Here is a 16,726-nt window from a genome sequence, read left to right on the forward strand (position 1 = left end):
ATGATCAACAGTATCAAAAGCCCTGGACAGATGAAGAGTGAGAAACAATCCTGCTTTATAAAGAGAGTTCATTTATACTGTACACATTCTATATACAGTCGTCCTCAAAATTATTCATACCCTTGCTAATTTTTGTGATTTTCTATTTTTGTGATGAAATGACTGCATTTTTTCAAGTTTGTTTATGAGGTATACGTGACCAACAAGTGAAAGAATGACAACAATACACAATTCAAGAAATTCTTCATTTCAGGGGTATTTTATTCATGGATTCCCAAAAAATGCCATGTTCAAAATTATTCATACCCCTGACAATGTCTCTACAAAAATCTTTGTCCTGTGGTTATTCCAAAATGTTACAATGGAATAAATACCATTAACATTGTTGAACAAATGTTAAACACTGATTTAAAAAAATAGCATCTTTCCAGAAAAGTATAAATAGAGGAAAAGTGTTCTGATCATTCTCAATTTCTGGTCATCATGGTCAAGAAGAAGGAGCTCAGTGAAGACCTACGTCGACGTCTTGTGCGTGCCCACAGTGAAGGAAAGGGTTACAAGGCCATTTCAAAGCAGTATGATGTCCCTGTGGCAACCGTCCAGAGCATAATTAACAAGTACAAGAAATTCAATACTGTTGAAAACCTCAGCGGGCGTGGCAGGAAGCGTAAGGTGTCTCCCAAACTTGCCAGGAAAATATGCCGAGAGGTCAACAACAACCCCCAGACCACAACCAAGGCCCTAATTGAAACGCTTGACCAGGCAGGGACAAAGGTCTCACGGTCCACCATTGAGCGAGTCTTGCACAGAGGAGGTCTCCATGGACATAGGCCTCGGAAGACGCCGCTGCTCAGGAGGAAACGTGCAGGCTCGCCTGGCCTTTGCTAGAGGTCATTTGAAGCAAGATCCCAGCTTTTGGTCAACCATCCTGTGGTCTGATGAGACCAAGTTGGAGTTATTTGGCCATATGGATGCTCAATATGTCTGGAGGAAGAAAGGCGAAGCATATAAACCAAAGAACACTGTGCCCACAGTCAAGTACGGTGGTGGAAGCATAATGCTATGGGGATGCTTCTCTTCCAGTGGCACAGGGAACCTAGTCAAGGTCCAAGGAATAATGAAAAAGGAAGATTACATCAGGATCCTTGATGAAAACGTGAAGGAATCTGCTGAGAAACTACAGCTTGGCCACAACTGGACGTACCAGCAAGACAATGATCCCAAACACACTGCCAAGGTAGTGAAGAAATGGTTCAAGGACAATGATGTCAACGTCCTAGAATGGCCAAGTCAGAGTCCTGACCTGAATCCCATCGAGAACTTGTGGCATCACTTGAAGACCAGAGTGATGGCTAGGAAACCGACCAACCTGACCCAGCTTGAGGCTTTCGCAAAGGAGGAATGGGCAAACATCCCACAGGAGACATGCAGGAAGCTTGTGGACACATACAAGAATCGTCTCAAAGCAGTCATAAAAAACAAAGGCTATGCTATTGACTATTAAAGAAAGACATTGGACTAGGGTATGAATAATTTTGAACATGGCATTTTTTGGGAATCCTTGAATAAAATACCCCTGAAATGAAGAATTTCTTGAATTGTGTATTGTTGTCATTCTTTCACTTGTTGGTCACGTATAACTCATAAACAAACTTGAAAAAATGCAGTCATTTCATCACAAAAATAGAAAATCACAAAAATTAGCAAGGGTATGAATAATTTTGAGGACGACTGTACGTGTATATATATATATGTATATATATATATATATATATATATATATATATATATATATATATATATGTACATATAATAACTGTATTTCAGACAGTCTTTGGACTTCGTGGATGTATTTGCCTCTTTTATTTCCCAAGTCAAAAGGCAGAGGATTGGAAATGTGCCATGACTCACAAACCCACAATACCCCCATGGATTAGATGGCGAGCCAGCCTCACAGCTGACACTCACACAAAGATAAATGTAACATCTACCTCCTTTCCTCTCGCTCTCACTCACTCAGTCATTTTCACGTTACTAAAAGCATACAAACACATCCATTTCCTTCTTGGTTCTCATTCAAGCCTCTTTCCTTTCTCTCTGTCGCCTGTTGAATTTGTCTCTCAGCAGGACAAGATTGACACGTTCATGTCTTTCTCACACAGTCACACACATACACACACACACACACACACACACACACACACACGTGAGGCTACATTATTGACTATCACTCTGATCTGTAGACGAAGAAAAACTCTGCTAAAGTGTATCATGCCTACATGGAAATGTGTGAAAAAACACCTGAGGATTGAGATCTCAATCAATAAATGACTATTTAAAGGCATGGCATTTTTAAACAAGCCCAGGGTTGAGATTGTTGTTAGCCTTTGTCTCATGCATAATGCCCAGTTTGTTAAGGCTTGTGTCGCTCCCTGTCACCTGGTAATCATTGTAGCACAAAAGATCTCTGTGTCTCTGGTCAGAGGTTTTGTCTTTGACATTGAAGAGGATGGTAAAAATGAACTCTAGACGACTTAGTTCCCCTCTATGTAACAACAAAGACCTCCTCCTACTTTGTGCCATAAAACATCAAAAGCATAAAAGCGAAATAGGAGTGTAGAAGCTGGTAAAGGCTGCTCATATCTCACAAATGGTCTCACAGTTTAATACAGTATGTTGAATTGATGCAGTTGTGAAACTGTTGTTTGAGTGTGTATGTACAGAGAACATGCCGGGATAAACTATTTTGAATCGTCAATAGATTTCAGTGTGTGACTATTTTGTGTGTATGTACTGTATGTGTGTGTGTGTGTGTGTGTGTGTGTGTGTGTGTGTGTGTGCGTGTGTGTGTGCGTGTGTGTGTGTGTGTTTGTAGTCTTACTGATCCACGCAGGTGTACAGAAAGAGTGTCAATATCTGCTTAACAAGCATGTCACCGAGGATAAAAGCTGACCTCAGTTTGATTTGTAGCACTGCTCAGTCTGCCTTCACACTATATGAACTCTGACAAATGCAGCTCAGTCAAGGAGAAAATGGAAAGTAAATGGAAAATTAATTTGGTTGTGTGTGTGTGTGTGAGCATGTGCATGGTGTGTGTGGAGTTTGTGATGAATCAGAGTCGTGGTGTTTCATTCGCTGTAAGCAGTGAAATCAGCAATGACAACTTTACTGTCTGTCAGTGGTGGAGCTAATTAAAGCCAACCCTGAGTCATGTTCATTCACGTTTCAATCCGCAAATAATGACAATCAGTGTAGAAAATACTTGAAGTTACCTTGTAGTAGTAATGTTAGGTGTTACGGATATGATTATGTTAACACATCGTCATACCTAAATGACTGAATAGGTCGATTGACAGTGACTCCCAAAACAATATGACCGTTGCAGCCTACCAGCGACAGGCATACTGGACCTTTGTCTTACACTCACAGTTTTGTTAGGTTTAGACAAATCAGTTTTTTTCAGTTTAGGAAAACATCATGGTTCGAGCTAAAGTAACTTACTAACATTACTTCTGTTACTTCAGTTACAGACGTACCTACATTACACACATAACTTCAGTTACGTTCGTAACATGACGTAACTTTATTATGGAAGGAGTAAAGAAATAACACATCATTGAATTTTGGTCTCACACACATGAACAGCAGTCTCAAGGATTAAAGTCCTGTGTTTGTTCAACCCAACCATCCATCTCAAACTCCTCTCTAGGCAGACTTTATCCGCTTTGGAACTTAACCTGACTTCCTCCTTTGCTACTATAATTTTTAATATGGCACTATGCTGCCTAACAAGAAACATCAATATGGGCTTTGATTAGCTGATTTCACAGTCAACCTATTTGGTTGTATGTCTGATGAGGGCAGCCTGTTGTTAAAGTCGAGCTGAGGTGAAAAATGCCTTTTTAACCATTTTATTCACCTCCACGCTCACACAGAGTGGTGAAGTAATGTCACATAAAATACATGATTAAATGTCCCACAATTGAATTTTAAAGCACTTACTTGTCTTAAAAACAGCGGTTTCTAACAAGTGTCTCGATGAGACTACAGAGGTTTTCGGGGACATTAAAGGTCACAGTCACCACAGAGACTCATCTACTCACTAGTCCGTCTTTACAGGCTGACTGTACTTACAAACTATTCTAAATCTAACTTTTCAACTTGTAGACTGATCGGTTTATAGAAAACGTGTTTGGTAGTTGTGTAGTAAGACGCTTCGTGGTAGTGACGTTTAAGTCATGTGACCGTGATGTAGTCTGTTTATAGCCTAACATGAGCTTTTTACTTGTAACAGTTTAATTCAGTATCATAAACTTTGTAGAGTTTATTTTCGGCGAGATTCAAAAATCCAATTAAAAAATCCCCTAGGCTTTTTGTCGAGGGAACCAGGGCGATGCTAACTTCAAGGTTGGCCTACAAATATATATCATCCCTACACCACTCTCTTGTGCACCTGCTTAAAGTGAAACTCTCGCCAAAATGCAACCTAGGCTTTTTTTGTGAATGTGTTTGAGTCAAACCTTCATGTAAAAGCATAATTACGACGAAAAAGCCACTTTTAAGATTCACCGTAGTTTGGTTTTCCGGGTCAAACTCATTTTCAATGGTGTGCAGGGGCAACTTTACGGTAGCATCAAAATCGCTATTTTTAAAACACTAAGAAGACTCGACACAACATGAAACTTTGCCTGTAGCATCACCAGGGTCTGTACACATGAACACGAGCATTGAGAACATTGTTTGTGTACACATAGTTGCAGTAGCCGTCCTGCCAGTCGAGATGCGTTGATCGCCGAGTGCGGCGTAACATGGAGGAGAAAGCTCCATGTTACACCGGGGATCGGGGATCGACGCATCTCGACTGGCAGTACGGCGACGAGCGGAGCAAGCTACTGCTAACTTGGGTTGTTCAAAAACCTTCTTTTTAGTAAACTCTGAGCACACAAACAATGTTCTCAATGCTCGTGTTCATGTGTAGAGACCCTGGTGATGCTACGAGCAAAGTTTCATGTTGTGTCGAGTCTTCTTACTGTTTTAAAAATAGCGATTTTGATGCTACCATAAAGCTGCCCCGAGCACGCCATTGAAAATGAGTTCGACCCGGAAACGAAACTACAGTGAATCTTAAAAGTGGCTTTTTCGTCGTAATTATGCTTTTACATGAAGGTTTGACTCAAACACATTCACAAAAAAAGCCTAGGTTGCATTTTGGCGAGAGTTTCACTTTAACAGGATCTGCCAAATAATTGCAAAAATCCATTTCTTTGTAATTTTATATTAAAATCGGTTAATGTATCTTCCTGTAAAACTCACAAGCACTTACGTAAGCTTGCACTAACCTATTTCAACCAAAATTTCACGTCATCCACCCACAATCAATCTTTAGTGGTGAGCGAGTGGCACTGAGCTCATATTTCATGTCAGAGAGATGAACTTATTGTTTCACTTATTACTGTACAAAATCACAAATGTTAAACTATATTTGCTGATTTAGGGAAAACTAGATCATATTTTATGGGGACAATGTTTTCTGTTTTTTCTCCTGATGACAGATGACTTTACTTGTTGCTAATGTAGCTGCTAACAGCAGCTAACTGTACCGCTCCAACGTACACGGCCTGTGACAGGACCGAACATAAACTCTGAGACCAACTGCAGCCAGCTTGACGTCGGGGAATCCAGTATTGAGGTGGTTTACAGAGTTTGGCTGCCATCAGACAGTTACAGCTGGCTCGTTTAGTTATGCAGCTAACGTTAGCTGACAAGGCCCTGGGTTGCCAGGAGCTAAACCAGCCAAGAAAACCACCTTGGTACTGTATTTCCTGTCGTCGAACTGGCAGCCGTCTGTCTCGGATGCTGTGTTAGGTTATTTGTGGGCCGTTATTGGACAGCCCTCTGATCACTTAATCTCCTGTCACAGAGCCAGCTATTGTGACATGTAGCTGCATTGCAGGGATGTAACTCACATCACTCAGCGTAAATGTGTGGATGCAAATGTCTGCCTTCCGTTTCAGCTCGACTTTAAAACTACCATCTTTTTACCAGGTAATATGTGCAGCCTTCGCTCTGGGTCTCAGAAAGTCAAACCATTTCACACATGAAGATTAGTTGTTTTGTTCATGAGGATTACTCAGCCTGTCAGCTTTGACTTTGGAAGATGTTCTAAAGCCTGAAAATAACCTCTGCTTGGAATTGGAGACAAATTTTGCATGCAGAGGCAGATGATTGACCAAGGTAAGACCATTGCGAGGTGTGTCCATTAACAGACAAAAGGTGCTGAACATTGGTAATCAGTCACAGAATGACCTGTGTCATTCAGTCTCTCCTCTCTCCCCCTCCAAAGCGATCAGCTGACAGAAAAGAACACCTGAAAAAGATGGGGGAAAGAATGGATGTGCTCACCTAGACCACCAGCTGCAATTACTCTTCCTCCCAGGCAGCCCGCCACGAAGTCAGCCCTCTTCTCCCTCATCCTGGCTGTTCGGCTGGGTTTGATCCAGATACCTGCCAGAACAGAAAGTTTCTCACTGTCAAAGAAAAACAATGCACCACAGCCAAAGGTATACTGACACCCCAAACATTACGTCCATAAATAATTGATAAACATTTCATTCCAAATCCAGATGCTGCTGTAACAGCCTCCAGTCGTCTGGTTTCAGGATGTTCACCAGTGTTTGGATCCTGGCTGCAGGGATGTGCTCCTATTCAGATACATGAGCATCAGTAATCAACATAATTGAAACTGTAACTGGAGAGTTGATAGTCAAAGCAACTAATTTTGTAGAAAACACTTTGTGTCTCAAATGTTTTCCTCTGTTCCTGGTCTATGCTAAGCTAATCTAGCTAGAGTGTGTTATTAGTGTACAGACTGACAGTAGTATTGATCTTCTCACAAACCCCTCATCAAACAAGCACAAAGAAGTGCATTTCCCAAAATGTTGGACTATCCTGCAGCACACAATACATGAATGGATGTATTTTGTAAGAGTTTCAAGCATCTTTGTCTTTGTGACTCCCAGAAAATGTGAAGTAGACAACCCTTGATGTGCCTGTGTACCTGCCTTTGTTTGTGGACACAACCAATGACATAAAAATGGGGAAGGTCACTGCTAGACAGAGGGAGAGAGAGCAGCAATGGAAAGGTAGGGGAAGAGGGAAAAGAGGAAGAAAGAAATTGAATGCACTCCAGAGAGATCTGTATTTGACAGCACAACAAGGTCTGCCTCAGGGGCTGCCTCACTCTCCACCTTCCCCCTCACTCTTCCTCTTTCTCTGGATTGAATCCCACTACCTAACAGCAGATTACATTTCTATATTTGGAAGAGTGATACGTAGTGACACATCCCCTTTCCCCACTCCTTCACATCTCCTCCGCAAAGAGCCCTAACAAGAACAGGGCCAATTCAAACAAATGGAACAAGGTACATTACAGCACACACAGTAGAAATGAGCTTCAATGACATAATGTAAATAAATACATAACACTGAAAATGACCAGCTGTACCCAGGAAGTAGTATTTTGTACCCATTTGTGTAGATTATGGTTCCTTCTTTCCCTGTGGTGCTGCTGTCACCAGACCTTACATTGTGTTTTTTCCACTCACTGATAACAGGTGACACGGCCATTCACATATAGGCAGTATTTCGTTGCAGGCTACATTGGTGTAGTATTCCTTTAAATTAGTACAAAGTACAGCTGAGGTAGATGGGATCTTTTTGCAGGTTTTAGGTCTGAAACCAAAGTATTGGACCAATGACAATTTTGACCTCATGATGGGTCTAGATGTGAATATAATGAATCCTGAGGAAAGCAGAAATGTACAAAATATCACAGCTATCCATCCTATGTGGTTTAAATCCATTTCTTGTAAGTCAATATTGTGGTAAATACATACATGGTGTTCAAGGCAAGGAAATGCATTTGATTACTGATGGATAAGACACCACCTGATAAATGGGAGAGAATCAAATTTTCTCTATTTTCATACACCAGTGAATCATTATCAAGGAGCAGTAATTCATGGCAACAGATAAGTGAGGAGGTTGACCTTCTGTGTGCCAGTTTTGTGAAATATTTTGTTAAAAGACAAATGAACCACTATGCACTCACTCCTGTTACACAGGCAGCATGCTGTGTGCAATGCAACAAATTCACCGCAAAAGTTAAAACTGTGCAAGAAAAAAACAAAAATAAACAGAAGGAGTTTTGCAAACACATCAGGGATCACAGAGGTTCCCATAGGAAAGAATGGACTTTCAGTTGACTCACACAAGTACACAGAGCCATGCGGAAACAAGGAATTACTCCGGGAACCATGAACGTTTGTACTAGCAGTGCTTGATGATAGATCACTGAAGTCCTTAGGATTCATTCTCTGGAGAACATGGATATCTGTGTCAAGGGTCACGGCAATCCATTTTATAGTTATTTAAGGTGCAATATGTAAGAATCTCCGTTTAAAACATTCAAAATGTACTAAAATTATCAACAAAATGTGAAGAAATCTTTGTAGAAGAAGTATATGTATTGTGTTGCATAGACATTAATGGAGGTTGGCATGTTAACCAACTAGCTCCTAGCCATATTACATCTTAAAAGGTGATAGTCTGATAGTCAACAACAACGCCAACACTCCCCTGATGCTCTGAGCTCCCAGTCCAGACAGAGTCAGCTAATACACCCGCTAGCTGCACAGTTAATGGAGTTTACTAGCTAAAGGCAGCTACAGTTAACAGCAGTAAGTGGTTTCGTTGGTTATATGCTGCCCCCCATCTGTTTGTAAGATGAATTTGACAGGTGGCTGATTCTTACATATTGCATATTTAGGACATTTCATAAAAAAACAAAAATGTCAACCTGATGGTGGAGCTTTAGGTAAAGTCAGATGATAGTAAAAGTAGGCGTCATCTTCTCGGGACTATGGATGGCGGTACAAAATTAATGGCAATCCATCTTACATGGTTTGTATGCACTTCATGTACGTCACTTTAGACTAGTGTAAAAAAGTGTTAAAAGAGTCAAACTGACAAACTCTAAAATGCAGTCGATTGTAATGTAAAGTAAAAGAGTTGTGGATGTATGTGGATGTATTCCAGTCTTGACCAATGTGGTGCACAGACCAGCTGACATTCCACAGAGCCATGCCACTAGCATGGCTTAAAACAGATCAGGATAGAAACACCACAGCAGTGAGGGTTAAGGCATCTTAGTTCCCCATTCATGAAATTGAGCAGAATGTATCAAAAACTAACCACCAGTGACATGCATCAGCTGCAGTCCTGACTTGTTTCAGATTGTTACACAGCCACACCACGGGGCAGGATTTACTCACTGATCCTTGCTTCAACCCCACACACGATCATGAGCTCTGCAAAGTGACCATAAAGCAAATACAAATGGGTGAGCCCAAGCTCCTCAGGGTGGCCGTGTCACTGAAAATGTAATTAATTCCACAGAACCTCAAAGTCAACGTCACGCTGAGAGGAGCAGGCTCTCCTGTGGAAGAGTTTCTGGAACGAACGACACCGTGGCCAAATCCAAGAAGCACTTAAAGGAAGTGGTGGAGGACATTGCATCGTGTCAATGGGCGCCTGCATTGCAATCCTGAGCAGCTTGATGGTAGATGGAGGTATCAATCAGTGGATAGATGGATTGGTGAACAGATGAATTGCCATTTGACGACACAATAAACTTAGTTTCACATTGCCTCCCAGGTGCAGCCCTGAATGGTCACCAGAGAGCACTTATCTCACCTAACAGAGAGGTATTTGTTTGGAAGTGTATTTCCACTGCAGCCAAGTTTCCACAATGCCAGTTAAGACTTTGCCAACACTGAGCATAGCACGGGCGAGAGAGAAAGCTGAATGTAAAGTAGCGTTCATTTTTAACAACTTAACAATTGCTTAAGTCTTTGAGAAGCAGCAGATCTGTTCTCTGAACTTTCATGGTTACATATTGCTGACACTTTCACGTTTCTAGCAATTTCTGAACCGTTTAAATGTAATATGCATCATTATCCAAGAGAATGAAAAGAAAACATCTCTTTGGTTGAAAAATTCCTTTTCTCATTTTTCTTAGCGAGCAGGAATGACATAGAAGGATGAGAGCAGAAACAAGCATGAATGAATCAACACATTTTCAAAGATGTTCCCCATGTTGGTTGTTATGACGACGGCGGCGCATGCAAATGCAGCGGCCAGTAGCTCCTTTACTTTTTTATGTTCAGAAACATAAAAAACAAAAAGGTAAATTTGATTTCCTGTTTAAAGGTTTGAGGTGAGTGGAGCAGCTGATGAGACATCAGTCTGTGCACAAATAACACAACTTTAGATTTTCAAATTGCATATGGTGAATACGACAAAGTCAAATCCTGTGCAGGCGGTACACCAGTGATTCTCATTCAAATGAAAACAGACAATTTTTATGCTCCTAGCATTTCCAAGTGGTATTATTCTCAGTGCTGCTGTTGAAATTGTTTCTATTTTCCCTCAGAGTAGCAACTACCAACAACACATGACAAAACATGAGTTAATGCATCATTTAGTCTGTAATGGAGACATGAAAGCTGACTGAAATGGTGCCAGTCTGACTGGACTGCCAGATTGCAGACAAAATAGCATAGCAAAAGAGACTTTTATAGGAAACCAATCTAAACAACGATGGTGTCCATATTCTATAGCCATTTATAGCTAGATCGACCAGACACTGAAGCTTGTTGATGACTGTTGTCCTTCTACCATCCTACATGTTGTAAACTCGTTAGCTGTGAAGTCAACACTCCTACCTAGCTAATGTCAGTCAAAACCCACATTCAGTGTTTTTTTTGTCTCGCCGCACAGGCGCTTCACCCCAGCGCTCCTCAGCAGTCATAATAAAGCAGCAGGGACATGGGGCCCAAAGCAGATTCATGGAGATTACTCACATTGGCCAGCACATTTCTAAAACATTTCAGCATTCAATTAGGATAAAGTTTTTATTTTTCCAGTTATATTCGAATCCCAAAATTCTTTCCAACAGCCCTGATCACCTGATTATGCATGACGGAGAGGATCACCTATGAATCTGCTCTCCACAGAAGTCAATGGGAATGACTGGCGTATCGCCAGCATGCAAAATTTGTCTTTGGCACATGCACTGCACGGAATTTGAAAGTCTAAAGCCGTATTATTTGTACACATGAGAACGGGTCAGGAGACAAGAGGACAGGAGAGGCATCATATCGAGATAACACAAATGATTTGCGGCGCTGCTGCAGCACAGGTTGTGAGGAAGTAATGGCAGAGGTGCAGAACAGCTAAATGGTAATCTCTGAGTAGGAGGAGGGGAAGGGAGAGTCACCAGCAGCTCACAAATAAATATGCTGGCTGCATCACATTAGCTATTCACCCGTGGAAAATGGAATGGCCAGATAACATGCAAATATAGTGCAGATATATGGGAAGAGAGGAGTGAGCAGTTGAGCTTTCAAACAGGCATGTATGAGTGTAACTTCTGCTGTTTTCTTTCTCTTCCCGGTGCCGTCTGGCGGTAAAATTGCGACAGTGCGACAGTGTTGCTGTCTCAGTGTCTCAGCTATCTCTGGATTAAATTCAGCCTCTGCACATTTTCTCTGATTGTCTGATAAATGTGTGTGTTTCTTTCTGATGTTTATTTTCATATGGACGAGCATATTGCGTGCATAATTGCCACATGTCTACCATTTATAGCCTCAGCTACAATGTAATGTACAAGGTACAAAGTACATAGATGGGCCATGAAAATACACAAAACTCAACAAGAAAATACACAAAAACAGCAAAAATCAAAAACGATGATAGAATTTAAGGGACACTGTGTAGTTTCCGAAAAGAAATTCAAACTCAGAATTTTAAATTTACAATATTAATGAGGTAATAATAAAAACTATGAAAAATGTTGTCAGAGGAGAAGAACACTGTTTGAAGCTAGAAAGGTGGCAGGGTCCGCCAAATATAAAGAAAACAGTATGAAATTGTGTTGAACTTTAAGGTCGTAAAGGTTTGTTTGTTCAGTTTATTCAGTCATGTGAGTTTGATTATTTAGTTTGTTTAGATATACAAAATCAGTCAATGAAGATCTTTTTCCTCTGATTACAAAGTGCTCCTTTAATGAAAACTAAACTCAAGGACAAGCATTCATAACTACATAACTACTGATTCCTTTTTGAAAGCTGTTTCAACTGGAGGTTAAATATTTTAATTTATGATCACTTTTGATTTCAGTGGGTAAGAATTTTCACATATTGATCCACCAAACTAAAACAGATGTCTGTCAAAGGAAGGTTCTGCAAAAGGACACCTTCAAGTTCTTTCATGGTGTTACCAAGCTAGAGACGTGCCATTTTGTTACTGAACACCTGAGAAAAATGGTTATTTAGACATTAATGAAAATATCAAATCATGGGATGCTCAGATGGCCTTCAAAAAACAAAAAGTATTACACTTACTATTCAGTCGCAATGAGCAGCTTTAAAAAGGGGATCAACCAAACAGTCGTCTTTTTTATTCCACAAATTCTTGTCTGATGAGCTCACTTCTTTCCAACTCCACACTAATAGATTGTTTTCATCTGAAACTTTTTCTTTTGCGTTTTCAGACCCATCAGACACTGATGAAAAATGACATCACTTTAGGGTATTTATCAGACTTCACACAGCTCCCGCTGGAGCCACAAAGGCTTTTATACTACTTTATAAAACAGTATTCCCTAACATCTCAACAGACTTTGATTCAAAATCAGAGCATTTCCCCTTTAAGGCAGCAATGTGACGTTCTCGGTTTGCATTCAGGCTGGACCTTTGTTGAATGTCATTCCCCATCTTTATCATTTTCTGTCATCTCTTTACTGCTGGCCCAAAAAGGCGTACAGTGCCTGTGTAAAATTTATTTGAAAGGAATAAAGATTAAAAAAAAAAAAAAAAAACTTAAAAATCTCTTAAAAATATGGCAGTGGTGGGTTCCTATCAAAAATTTTAATTGCACAATTATAGATGTATATTAGGGGTGTCACGATCTCGATTGTAAGTCCGATATAGATTGAAATGATGTCACAATCTCAACCTTCGTAGTCAAAGGTGGAATCGAGGATTTAGCCACGCCGCCAGTGTCACGTCCGACAGGCATGCCAAGAGGGGGAAAAAACACACACAGCATGTCGTAGCACTCTGTGTAGCGTTACGTTTCACTGTCACTTCGGTTCGGTCTTGTGCCCCAGTTTAAAACACAGTAATGACAGTAATGACTTGACTGTTATTTTTAATCCGCCGATGAGGAAAAACAATTAGTAGGTCCAGCACGCTTGTAGCGGAACAACATAGCCGCTTCATCTTTTGGCAAACTGATCAGCGGGGGTTCCCATCACGTCACACACATGGACCATGGAGTGACACTCCCACACTGCCACACTAACCTGCGGTGTTTCGCTGCACCACTGTCTGCCTGCTATGCATGTGTAGCATACGTGTCCACAGGCAACATGGCAAATATGGCAGGACATCTCCGCAGGCATCATAAAGAAGAAGACTTTATGTGAAGAGTGCACAGTGCAGTTACAACAAAGAGTCACTAGATGGCAGGTACCATCTATGACTTATCTTCTTTTGTTTACAGTTAGTTTCCAACTGACTGGTGACAAGTTAATGTTACATTTATATTGTTAATAAATTATTTTAATTTGACAATAAGGCCTTAGTGTGGTACATTGCAAACGATAATGGAAATTATATCACTCATGACACCATGTAGACCATCTTCTGAATAAGAATTTAAAAATATAATGAGTTATCATGGCATTAAACCAATGATCCTAGACTAGACCAGTCTAAAAATGGCATAGCAATCTGTGCTAAAAGATAAAAACAAAAAAAGATCAAGAATTAAATCAAATCGTGACCTAAAAATCGAAAATCAAATTGAATCGAGGTAGCCAGAAAGACAGCTGGAAGGGATGACGTCTTGTCACAAATAAACAGTTTTGTCTCCTAAAGTCTTAATGAAACAACAAATTATGTAGGCACAAACACAGCTGGAAATGTGTCGAGGTCTCCTTAAAAACACCCGATTGTTACCATAAACATTGGCTGGAAATGTCCCGTTGTTTCATCAAAAATATCCTGTTTGTCTCCACAAACATGGGCGGAAAACGTCCTGATGGAAAATGTCCATCGCGTTGAAAACTCACAGTGGCTGAATACGTACAAATGCTGGAACACAGCTTTGATGCTGCGGTTAGCAGCCTTCTCGCCAAGCTGTTACACCACCACCATCCCCTCTAAACATGATTCGACTCATGACATAACTGCCAACATTTTTTCTGGTGGCTGGGTTGCTCTTGGAGCGAGGATTTGTCAGTGTAAATAATTCACATTCACAGGATTGGCAGGATTAGCACCAATATATAGTTTTGTTAAATCTGGAGAGTTTATAACTGAGGATGTTCTTGTGTCTCCATGGGCCTTTTTAAGATCCAGAAAACCTGCCCCTATCACATCACTTTTATCAAATGAGAGTGAGTGTGAATGCATGCGTGTGGTGAATGGTAAATGCACTATCTTGCCTCTCATTTACCAAAACACTCACTCACCAGTAGCAGCGAGCTACCGTGCAAGGTGCTGGCCTGACCATCAGGACCATCTCTGTCTTGCCCAAGGACACTGTGTCATGAGGACAGAAGGAGCTGGAGATCAAACTGCCAACAGTGTGATGAGTGGACGAGCCGCTCTACCTCCTGCCTCTGCCTCAGACTGAAGTATGTGTTCTCACACAGAAGCCTGTCACATGTGCATTCTCACACACAGCCTCTCACAAAGCTTGTCAAGCAGAAAGCTACCAAGAGTAAAACCATTCTCCCGTACAAAAAGGAAAAACCTCATGCAGCATTTCTCACTGCTGCTTCAATCTATGAATGAACAAATGAGCCACTTTGACGAGGGACTGCTGCCATTTATCAGCACAAATTATTCATTCTGTTGCCCTTGCCAACTACAAACTTTGGGGAAGAGGAATGAGCAGGCAATGATTTACTTTGGCCGACATTCCTCTTGTTCCTGTTGGACTAGCTGAGTGCAGAAGCTGCACACACAGACAGACATGCGATCATCCACTCTGTCTGTGGTCGTGTGTGCGAGCGAGGGTGAGTTGAGTGACGTGCGGGGCAGATATGTGTCTGGTGGACTCAGCTGGAGGAAAGGACCGTGTGTTATTTAAAGCTCAGAATCAATCCTCTTCCTCCTCCTGTTTCGCCCTCCCAGACACCAGCATTTCACTCCGTACCCAGTAAGACAGACGCACACACACACACTTAGACAGGCATATGAGCCAGAGGCAAGAGCTCACACACACACATTAAGACACAAGCCTTCAAATCAATGCACATGCACACAAAGATGAGCAGATTCCGCCATTCCAATATGCACGTGGGCAGATGTGGACAGGAATATTTCACCTATGCATACAAAAACCCCTCTCTCTTCAATTCACACATTTGCACGCATACGCTACATCTGCCCAATGGAAGGATACAGTTACACCCCCACCTTGCCTCATTTCCAGCCACAAGCTATAAATGGGAAGATATTGGCAAGGAAATGAGGTGGTAATGACAGCGGGCGCTCTCTGGGATCACATTCTGACAGAAGGCCGAAAATTCATTGAATATTTCAGGCAGAAATCAAACAGCTACGCTGCATGTGATCACAACCCATGAGCAGCTCGAGACGCCAGTAAACTCATGTCCAATTTTGTCATAAAATGTTGGCTAATGTGAATCATGTTTGTTGCAATTTTCAGCTGCCCGTAGTGTGAAGACAGCTTGTCCTCCTTTTAAGATGGCTGACATTTTTAGGTGTATTTAATTTAATGTTTACTGCCCTGCAAAGCCAGAGTGCAGTAACTGGACAGCAAAACACAGATACACTGAAACACATAATATGTCATTCCTGCTGCTAGGGGTGTCTCTCTCAAAACAAAAGACGTAGGCCGAGTGTTGTGAAAGGGGCAGGGTGGAGCATGGGGGGAAGTTGGGTGAAGAGCCAGATCTTCTGGAGGAATAAACACCAGGAGTCACATCAGATTCTGCTCTGATCCAGAGCCATTTACTGAGGAGGAGAGCTCAAAGATTATTTAAATTTTGGGATTAAAAAGTGGATTTATCTTCACTCCTGTTTATCAACCTGACTGCAGCAGCAATACACAGAGGTGACCTCCATTGTCGGGTGTTTGTGGTCTGTAATGTTGACTGCTGACTGGAGCTGGAGCTGGAGGGGAAATGATGTGATTCAAGCACAAATGTTCACAGCGGAGGTAATGGTTTCATCACATCACATTTAGTCTTGTTTGCCAACTTCCCTCCTCACTCTCTGACTCTCTCCTGGAAGTTATAACAGCAGGCAACCAAATAAAACACACTGTCACCTTGAGGAAACTTGTGGATTTAATGTTGGATAATGCAAGTACACAACTCAACAAAGTAAATAACAAATGTCTCATAATTTTTAAGCATTTTAATGGAGAAATTGCGTATCATATCTTAAATAAAGTTTTATTAGATAAAGCATCCACCCTTGGTCTTCTGTTAAGATTGCAGTCTCTACATTTTCTGGGTATCATGTTTGCTATTTGTGCCCCATATTTCTTTTTATTAATAAAAGAATATCTATCATTTGTAAAAAGCTGCCATGAAGATAATTATTATTATATAGATTATTCCACT

General features: G+C 41.1%; 1 protein-coding gene across 1 annotated transcript in view; it reads right to left on the reverse strand.

Moving 5' to 3' along the window:
• The window catches only part of klhdc8b (kelch domain containing 8B), a 160,910-nt gene that overhangs the window by 14,031 nt on the left and 130,153 nt on the right, over positions 1-16,726 (reverse strand). Inside the window, exon 4 of the mRNA XM_073471139.1 lies at positions 6,403-6,504. Within this exon, the coding sequence (XP_073327240.1) occupies positions 6,403-6,504 (102 nt within the window). The remainder of the gene's footprint in view (positions 1-6,402; positions 6,505-16,726) is intronic.

This window comes from Pagrus major, chromosome 7, assembly GCF_040436345.1.
Source record: "Pagrus major chromosome 7, Pma_NU_1.0".
In the NCBI taxonomy this organism is placed as follows: Eukaryota; Metazoa; Chordata; class Actinopteri; order Spariformes; family Sparidae; genus Pagrus; species Pagrus major.